The following is a 10,576-nucleotide window of genomic DNA, read 5'->3' on the forward strand; positions in this document are numbered from 1 at the left end:
TTAAGATCAGTCTATAGTCAATCTTTCAGACTAAGTACCTTTTATATTGTACCTTAAAAATAAAAAATTAATGTTTTTTTACACACACGACGAAATGTCCACAATTCAATACGCACTGCATGAAGAATAAGCGCAATTCCTTTCAAAAACTGTTTACAACGAGATATAAGTTGCAACTTCACGCGCGCGCGTTCGAGTTTACTTAATTTTAGGTTAAACTTCTAGCCGAATAGTCGGCTATTCGGCCGATGGCTCCACCGAATATTCGGTATTCGTCCAAGCCACTACTCGTTGCATCTCTAGTTGGTACCATTTTCAATAGTTATTTGACCATGCTTTGCCTTACTTCAAGTAGATAATAACGTAAGTCTTAGTGTGTTGCTGTTAGGGTTAGCACATTGTCTTGTTTTTATTATCGTCATACTATTACTAACCCTTTTGAAATTAATTAATAAGTTATTGTTATACTTTTTATGGGTGTTATAAATAATATAATTTATCTAGTCACCATCCGAAGGACCAACAATTGACGAACGTGAGTGTTTACGCAGACATAATAATAATAAATAATACAGCCAATAAGCCTGACATCGTGCTGATAGACCGATCGCAGCGCCGGGCCGTGCTCGTCGACGTCACCATCCCCCATGATGAGAATCTCGTGAAAGCCGAGAAGGACAAATCCAGCAAGTACCTAGACTTGGCTCACGAGAATTACTGCCATGTGGGATGTTGACTCGACGATCATTGTTCCGATAGTCGTATCAGCGAACGGTCTCGACCAACACCTAGAGAGACTCTCGCTAGGTGGCTGGATCAAGGGTCAGATGCAGAAGGCAGTAATTTTGGACACGGCGCGTATAGTACGTCGGTTCCTCTCTCTGCGGCCCTGACCACCGGCAGCTTGGGCCCTGCCCCGCTGCTGGCGGCACCCTAGGTTAGGTTTTTTATAATGTGTTTATATGTATTTTGTATTGTTTTGTAAGTGTTTTTATATTTTACTTTTATATTCATATTATAAAAAAACCTAATCTAAGATATGCAATGAATAAAGAGAATAAATAATACTATATATAATAAAAAGCTTTATTTAATTCCATAAAATTATAAGTTACTAATTAAGACAATTTAAGATATCATTAATATAAAATAAATAATAGTAATTTTGAATTTCAATTTATACTTTTTTCTCACCTATATATTACCTAGTTAATTAATATTATTTATTACAAATAAATAGCTTGGTAACTTATATTATACCGACCCCCTTCGGGTAAAAGCCTCCTTCAAAGAATTCTATTTGTCTGTGTTTTTGCCGTATTTATCCAATTTTGACCCGCAATTGAGACAGTCTATAGTCTCAACGCAGATATAGCTACCCGAAATGAAATCAGACCCGTTTTTGGGCCCGATAAATAATATTTTTCCGTTTCACCAAATATCAGCACATCACATCGTTTACAATATTTGAAATGTATAAAAGTGGCCAAGTGCGAGTCAGACTCGCCCATGAAGGGTTCCGTACCATTTATGACGTATTAAAAAAAACTTCTTACTAGATCTCGTTCAAACCAATTTTCGGTGGAAGTTTGCATGGTAATGTATATCATATATTTTTTTTAGATTTTTCATTGTTATTTTAGAAGTTACAAGGGGGGGGGGGGCACATTTTTTCAGTTTGGAAGTGTCTCTCGCGCAAACTATTCAGTTTAGAAAAAAATGATATTAGAAACCTAAATATCATTTTTGAAGACCTATCCATAGGTACCCCACACGTATGGGTTTGATGAAAAAAGATTTTTTGAGTTTCAGTTGTAAGTATGGGGAACCCCCAAAATTTATTGTTATTTTTCTATTTTTGTGTAAAAATCTTAATGCAGTTCATAGAATACATCTACTTACCAAGTTTGAACAGTATAGCTCTTATAGTTTCGGAAAAAAGTGGCTGTGACATAAACGGACAGACAGACGAATGACACATGACGAATCTATAAGGTTTCCGTTTTTTGCCATTTGGCTACGGAACCCTAAAAATGGTTCAGCCTATACGATTGCCGCGCTTATTCTCATTGCCGGTTTTAGGGTTTCCGTACCTCAAAAGAAAAAAACCGGGCAAGTGCGAGTCGGACTCGCGCACGAAGGGTTTCGTGCCATTATTTATAAAAACGGCAATAAAAATATGTTTGTTGTATGGGAATTAAATATTTATTTTTAGTATTTGTTGTTATAGCGACAACAGAAATACATCATCTGTGAAAATTTCAACTGTCTGGCTATCACGGTTCATGAGATACAGCCTGGTGACAGACGGACGGACGGACGGACAGCGAAGTCTCAGTAATATGGTCCCGTTTGACCCTTTGGGTACGGAACCCTTTTATGCCGCAAAAACCGTCTTATTTCGACACTCGGGGGAATCAAAATTTATAGGGTACGAGTACTTCCCGTTGTCTTACAACTATGAAATTTGGCAAGTAATATCGTCTTGCACTACAAGCCCAGGGCAAAATCTGAAAACTGAATTTGTGAGAAAAAAAAGTTAATTTTGTACGGATCCCTCGGTGGGCGAGTCCGACTCCCACTTGTCCGTTTTTTTTATCCAGACGATGGCGACAAACAGGAGCGGTGCCGCGCGGCCGAATGGCGTATCGCAGACCAAAGTGTGCCAGTTCAGGCTGGTGCTGCTCGGCGAAATCGCCGTGGGCAAGTCCTCGCTGGTGCTGCGCTTCGTCAAGGGCCATTTCACCGAGTACCAGGCGAGCACGATCGGCGCCGCCTTCCTCACGCAGACCGTGAGCCTCGATAACACTACGGTCAAGTTTGAGATTTGGGACACTGCGGGGCAGGAGATGTGAGTAAACTAACATAATAAGTAAATATTCTTTATGAAGAAAAATCACCACAAAGAAAAACATATTTACAATGTAAATAAAGTAAGCAACAGGCGGTCTTTTCGCTGTAAGCGATCTCTTCATTAATACATATATATACCCCTTTTAAAGACACATGCGGTTATGTTACACAGTTCGGTTTAAATTGTTTCATAAAGTGGACGCCGTTTCAAAATTTCAAGTTATTGGGCCGATTGCGTTGAACTTAGAGATACGTACTAAGTCTATAGTAAATTACTACGTTTTTCGCCCTTGAACTGGCGGGTAGAGAGCGCCTAGTGCCTTGATCACACGTACCGAGTCACCTCGAGACAGCAATTTGGTACTCGGCCGAGAGAGTAGGGTGGGTAAGTAGGTGTTTACAGGCATTTTGCTTTTCCTGACGAGTCAGTTCACTTTCGAGGTATTCGTCAGTACGTCTACATAGCAAGAAGTCGTCGCACGCGCCACTCGCGGCTACTGGCGAGTGGTCATGTTGCTGGGCCGAGCACTAGGCCGACTAGGCCGAGTACTCGTCACAAAGTCACGGGCACTCGGCCGAGGGCACTCTCTCGCCACTGTAAGTACTCGGTACATGTGATCAGGGCATAAGTACGTGTGATCAAAACATTAGACGTTCATAATGAGCTTAAAGAGAGCTTGTTATAGCGACATAGAAAATAGATACGAGTACGTAAATGAAATTGGCTTCAAGTTTCCGAAGACAGGAACTGTCGCCGCTAAACGGAATCATGCTAGTAGGGCCAGTCAGGCTACTCATTAATAATATGACGAGAGCCCGGTTTCGCTCGAATTGAACTCGTTGCGGGCCAATCTAGCAGGCAGTTTCGACAAAAAAGGATGACCGCTTCTCCATACAAACGTAGTCCCCCATTTTACTTATCTCTATATATTGACTGTCTATCTACCAAGTAGATTCGTAATACAGTATCGGTATTAGATAAGTGGCTACAAAGTTACAATATTACATGGAGTCGTATTGTCCACAGGTACCACAGCTTAGCACCTATGTACTACCGAGGGGCGCAGGCCGCTATCGTCGTCTACGACATCACCAACCAGGTCAGTTTGTACATGATCCCGTATACCACCACACCACACGGTAACCGCCTCGCCTTACCAATTCATGTCAAGCCTTTTGATACACTAAGCCTGGGATGAGCGGAGAAGTACGGGAATCATGAATAACATTGGTTATAACCTTATAATCCAGCGGAGCGGAGAAGTAACGCATTCCCGCACGTCTTATCTCCGTCTCAGTTTACACAAAAACCACGTAATTTAAAAAAAAAAAATATTTGGAAAAATGCAACGCCCGATGAGACTCGAACCCTTCAGCGCCGTATAATCATTTCGTCTGCCAAGTTTAAATACTAAGAACAAGCCGTTTATGATACATTTGTCCATAGTTTGTCCCTATCTGTCGATTTGATGGAGTTAGACCAAGCTAACTCTGCAGCGAAAATAGTTTTGACATAAACCGATTGTGAGAATCGGGCATCTACCTACATTTAAATAATAATAATACGGAATAATCCCTATGTCAGTTCCTGATGCAAGTCGCCAAACTGTTTCATTTCTAAATAAATGAATGTGTTCAATTACCAAAAACAGTCTACAAACATTTGACATTAAGGGTTACTCCATACAAAAATGAACTGGCATAGGGGTCATCATTCGACGCGCTCGGTATAGTTGTGGTAAATTTTCTGTGAAATAAAAACCTTGGTCTAAACTAATATTATATGTGGTAAAAGTATTATGATGTCTCATTCTGCTTAAATATTTGTCATCTACATGTGCCAGCTAAAAACATTGCCATATATGTATATGTACCTATATTTTCAGTGGTTAATATATGTTTTATGAATAAGGAGGTTAATGGATTTCTTTGCAGGACTCATTCAGGCGCGCGCGCAACTGGGTGAAGGAGCTTAAGCAGCAGGCGGCGCCGTCGATAGTGATCGCGCTCGCCGGCAACAAGAGCGACCTGGTCGCTAACAATAGCCACCTGCGCATGGTCGAGGTCGAGGAGGCCGAGGCGTATGCCGACGAGAACAGACTGCTCTTCATGGAGACCAGCGCCAAGACCGCCATGAATGTCAACGATATATTCCTAGCGATTGGTGAGTACAGTTGAACTGTCGAGTTAAAGTTGTGATGGTCGAGTTCAAGGCCCCGGCGTATCCTGACGGGGACGGGCTGCTCTTCATAGAGACCAGCGCCTAGACCACCATGAACGTTAACGACATATTCTTAGCGATCGGCAAGTAGGTACAGTTGCACGTAACGAGTTAAGAGTCGAGGAAAATGAGCACTTGGTCATGATTGACTGATTATGATTCGCTCAGAAAAGGTTCGTCGATTCGTAGTATAATAGAGTTTAAAGCCAGAGTTGGATGTATTCTATTCTGCTTAAACATAAAAAGAAATCTTATACAATAGGGTTGTTTCCATCTACAAATCTTAGGGCAGAATTGTATCCCAATAAATTCTTTTGGATTATAAGAACATGTTAAACTACTTTTAGGGGACCTGTAATGACCATATTTTTGTAAATATTGAATTTAAAATATCTTTCGGCACACGTCACGTGACCAAACTCGAAACGTCATTGAAGATTCAGATGACGTCACAACTTTCGGATTAACACTGTTGACAGGTAGGCGATAAACAACAAATGACAAATGTCAGTTGACAGTTCGTATCTTCTACGTGTGCATGTAGTTATGTGTCAAACCGTAAACTGTGACGTCACACAATTTTCAAAGAGCGTTTTGGGCGCGAAAGCATCTGTCATAATATATTTTGTTAATTTAACATATTTAAAGCCGTTTTTAGTATAAAAGTTGAATTTTAGGGCCACATTTAGTTAATATAGAACGTAATAGAAGCGTTTCAAAAAAATGGAAACAACCCTATTGAGAGGATCAAAATTCAAAACATGTAATAAAATATATTTTTTCCAGCGAATAAGTTACCAAAGAGCGAAGGCGGCGGCGCCGGGACGGCGGGCGGCGCGCGGCGCCTCTACGACGGCGAGCAGCCGCGCAACCACTGCTGCAAGTGATACACGAGGCCGGGGCAGGTGCGTACGGTCAGGGTCAGACTGAAGGCGACGGTGTACTTGCAAATGACACGACAGTTACACGTGAAGCAGAACTCGAAGGTTGAGTAGCAAACATCACAGATATCAATATTATTAATGCACTTAGAGTCTGTTTCCACATTGATTAGTGTTACATGCGAGTTCATACAACTGCTACTTGCATTCAGCGCCGCCATCGTCTGAAATCCCGACATCACCCTACCAGACAGCACTATTTCTCATGAAACAACCGTTCGATATAAAAGCAAAATGGAAGGACGAATGGAAGACAAACCACCAACTAGGGCAGACGTTGCAACTTTTGACACCAAGCATAAGCCACATTTGGCTTCTCAGCTCCCAGACGGGATTGGTGCCAGTTGAACAGTCTTAGAACAGAACATGGACTCTGCGGGGACTACGTGCAGTCCATAATAGTACATTACGATACAAGTGCGAAAAATAGGAAATTCGAAACGAGTGGCGATAAATTAAAACACGACCGAAGGGAGTGTTTTAAATCGACACGAGTTGCGAATTACCTATTCGCACATGTATCGTACAACGTTTTACAGTACATATGGCCCTTTAAATGTTCGACACAGTAACGTAATATGCTACTTCTCGCACTAGTGCTATAAAGTAGCCCCATATGTACTGTAAAACATATTATCTATGCCTGTGCAAAGAGAAAATACACTGGAGATTCCCTAGACATGCTCTTCCTCGATGTGAACGCAGACCGTTGGGTGAAGAAGCTAGATATTAAATTATAGCCCTTATCTATATTTCCACAAATATTTTGGTAGTAAGCGATCAGTTTTGTAGCCATATATACGATTAAATAAATTTAGTAACTAATCAGTGAACGAACCTTAAGGATGGCACGACATTGCTGCCTACTAAATGTTTATCTTTGTTTGTCAAATAATTAATTGTCTTTACCTAAACACCATTTACCATTTTCGAAAAATTAGCAAGAACAAAGTCATAAAAATAAATATTATAATCCATGCCTTTGTTCTTTAATAAATATAAATTTATTTATTTCCACCAACTTAGGATCATATCACATTACCTGTACCCTGCGTGTGATGTGTGTGCTATTAATGGGTATTTGTCTTTCTTGTATTGTTAAGTAAGCATATATAGCTGCCATTTGCATTTTATAAATGCACTAAAAAATCAAGAAATAAATAATATATAACTGTTAGTAAATGTCTTAAATTCTGTTAAAATATTTTTTTTTCCAATATCCAAATAAATTCGCTGCTCTGATGGTCGGGCGTGCTTGGCGCATGGCGTATGATGCACTACATAGCCGCAAGCGCGGTAGACGCTCACACTTGGCTAAAATACACAAACGAGATATAATTAAAATAATAATAATAATGGAACTGGAAAAGCCCTGGGCCGGATGGATTGCACAACTTCTGGCTAAAATGGTTCCGATGCTCGCACTCACGTTTGGCAGCACAATTTCAACAAGCCCTCGAGCTTAGTTCTCTCCCACCTTCCTTAACAACTGGTGTCACCTTCCTGCTCTATAAGTCCGGTAGTACCACGGAAGCGAAGAACTACAGACCCATCACGTGCTTGCCTACACTCTACAAGCTCCTTCATCCATTTTGAGATCGAAAATAAACGCGCACATTGTCGCTAACAACATTTTGGCCTCCGCTCAAAATGGATGTAGGGTTGGGTCCCGTGGTACTAAAGAGCTCCTCCTCATAGACATGACCATTTGCCAACAAATCCGGCGGAATAAGGGGGCCCTCTCTGCCGCTTGGATTGACTACAAGAAGGCCTATGATTCGGTGATTGTGTTCTTGTGAATAAACTTTCATTCATTCATTCATTCATTCATTCGGTGCCTCACTCATGGCTGGGGAGGGTCTTAGAGCTGTATAAAGTTGATACAGCTTTAAGAGCCTTCTTAAGCGCGTGTATGAGGCAGTGGACCACAGTCTTCAGTAGTGCCATCAACATGGAATTTGGTGTCGATAAATGTGCGGTTATGCATGTACAGCGGGGGAAGGTTGTAAATTCAACAAATTTACAACTATCTGAGACAATGTCTTTCAGATCTATCTCTGAATCAGAAACCTACAAATACCTTGGTATGACACAGTCGTTGGGTATTGAGGACGAGGGTATTAGACAGTCGGTGAAGGAGCGCTTTTTCAGTCGGCTCACAAAAGTCCTTAACAGTCTTTTGTCAGGAGGCAACAAAGTGCGCGCCTTCAACGCCTGGGTAATGCCTCTACTCACATACTCCTTTGGCATACTAAGGTGGACTCAGACCGAGCTGGACGCCCTGGATCGGAGGGTCCGACTACTGCTCACCACACACCGTATGCTACACCCACGCTCGTCAGTTATGAGATTGTACATCTCACGGAAGTGTGGAGGTCGCGGCTTCCTAAACGCCAAAGATCTCCACAACCGCGAGGTGTGCAATCTCAGGAATTATTTCCTTAACAACGAGTGTGGGATGCATCGTGATGTGGTGGCAGTAGACAGGAACCTCACGCCGCTCTCCTCGGCAAACGAGAACTGGCGCAAACCTGTGGTACTAAGTACTGCGGATCGCAAGGCGGCATGGGAGAATAAGGTGCTACACGGGCGGTTCTACAAGGCCCTCACGGGACCCGACGTGGACCTGCTCGCGTCGGTGAACTGGTTACGATTCGGGGACCTCTTCGGAGAAACCGAGGGTTTTGCCTGTGCAATTGCGGACGAAGGACGAAGTGATGATGACGAACAACTATCGGAAATATATCCTGAAGGACGGTACGGTCGACATTTGTCGGGCATGCCGCCGTCCCGGAGAGTCACTCAGGCATATAATTTCCGGTTGTTCTCATCTTGCTAACGGCGAGTACTTGCACAGACATAATCTCGTAGCCAGGATTATTCACCAGCAACTTGCTCTTCTATGCGGCCTTGTGGACCGCGAAGTACCGTACTACAAGTACTCACCTGCGCCAGTTCTCGAAAATGGTCGTGCCACGCTCTATTACCTATTGTAGCCAATAAGCCTGACATCGTGATAATAGATCGATTGCAACGCCGGGCCGTGCTCGTCGACATCACCATCCCCCATGATGAGAATCTCGTGAAAGCCGAGAAGGACAAGTCCAGTAAGTACCTAGACTTGGCTCACGAGATAACCGCCATGTGGGATGTTGATTCGACGATCATTGTCCCGATAGTCGTTTCAGCGAATGGTCTCATAGCGAAGAGTCTCGACCAACACCTTGAGAGACTCTCGCTAGGTGGTTGGATCAAGGGTCAGATGCAGAAGGCGGTGATCTTGGACACGGCGCGGATAGTCCGCCGGTTCCTCTCTCTGCGGCCCTGACCACCGGCAGCTTGGGCCCTGCCCCGCTGCTGGCGGCACCCTAGGTTAGGTTTTTTATAATGTGTTTATATATTTTTTGTATTGTTTTGTAAGTGTTTTTATATTTTACTTTTATATTCATATTATAAATAACCTAGCCTAAGACCAAAAATAAATAAAGGAAATAATAATAAATATTATAGGACATTATTACACAAATTGACTAAGTAAGCTCAATAAGGCTTGTGTTGAGGGTACTTAGACAACGATATATATAATACATAAATATTTATAAATACTTAAATACATAGAAAACACCCATGACTCAGGAACAAATATCCATGCTCATCACACGAATAAATGCCCTTACCAGGATTTGAACCCGGGACCATCAGCGTCGTAGGCAGGGTCACTACCCACTAGGCCAGATCGGTCGTCAAAAAAATAATAATAATAATAAAATTAATAAAGATATATTAAATTTGGTTCATGTTTTAGGCGGACATAGCGCGGGGACGGCGCGGCGGGCGACGTGTGTACCTTACGAGTGTGCAGAATAAACATGAGTGTATGTGAAGTAAACATTCTGTATACAGAAACTTTATTCTATAATACTCTAAAAAATATTTAACCTATCGAGCTGGATTATGAATTATTATTTATCCTGAATTATGACCATTGCCAATGAAAACTAGACACCTGCAACTTCATGAAGGTCTACAAACTGAACTACTGATTATAGCTGGCCAGACTGTTAGTAAATTATGATCGAGATGAAATTCAGGTTTTATTGTACATATATTACATGTCTTGGCCATTCGGCCGAAGTTTAGTAATTGTCTGAAACTGGTTTGTTGGTAATCATTCTGTGAATGTGTAGGGACGCGTTATATATCAGGATAGCCGTGTCGGACATGGTAAATAGTATTTAAAGTTCCTTTTACGTCTGTGCAATATTGTATATTGTTTATACAAAGAAGTAATACTTTATAAAGGCCGTAGATAATTACGATTGTTTATAAAAATAAAGGTTGTATTGTGTAAATATTTTGGATTGATTAAGATTATTCTATTGTTTTTTTTTTTAATGTATGACGCTTTTTATTTGAGCCACACGTGAACAAAAAATATGGCCCTTATCCTCTCGTATCGATGGAACGTGGATCCGATCAGTCAGTACTGAATTCTAATTAATTTTTAATTAGCGTTCAATACCTACTAACGTGGATCCGCGTTCCGAATACGAGAGCTTCA

At 41.6% G+C, this 10,576-nt stretch overlaps 1 protein-coding gene across 1 annotated transcript; it reads left to right on the forward strand.

Moving 5' to 3' along the window:
• Positions 1–155: 155 nt before the first annotated feature.
• LOC133518430 (ras-related protein Rab-5B-like) lies at positions 156–9,863 on the forward strand. The gene is made up of 6 exons (XM_061852116.1): positions 156–535; positions 2,604–2,851; positions 3,881–3,953; positions 4,789–5,017; positions 5,861–5,979; positions 9,821–9,863. Exons 2-5 carry the CDS (start codon positions 2,607–2,609, stop codon positions 5,959–5,961), a joined length of 648 nt encoding a protein of 215 aa, XP_061708100.1. The 5' UTR covers positions 156–535; positions 2,604–2,606; the 3' UTR covers positions 5,962–5,979; positions 9,821–9,863.
• The last annotated feature ends 713 nt before the right edge of the window (positions 9,864–10,576 follow it).

The sequence above is a fragment of the Cydia pomonella genome, chromosome 5 (assembly GCF_033807575.1).
Source record: "Cydia pomonella isolate Wapato2018A chromosome 5, ilCydPomo1, whole genome shotgun sequence".
NCBI classification, from domain to species: Eukaryota; Metazoa; Arthropoda; class Insecta; order Lepidoptera; family Tortricidae; genus Cydia; species Cydia pomonella.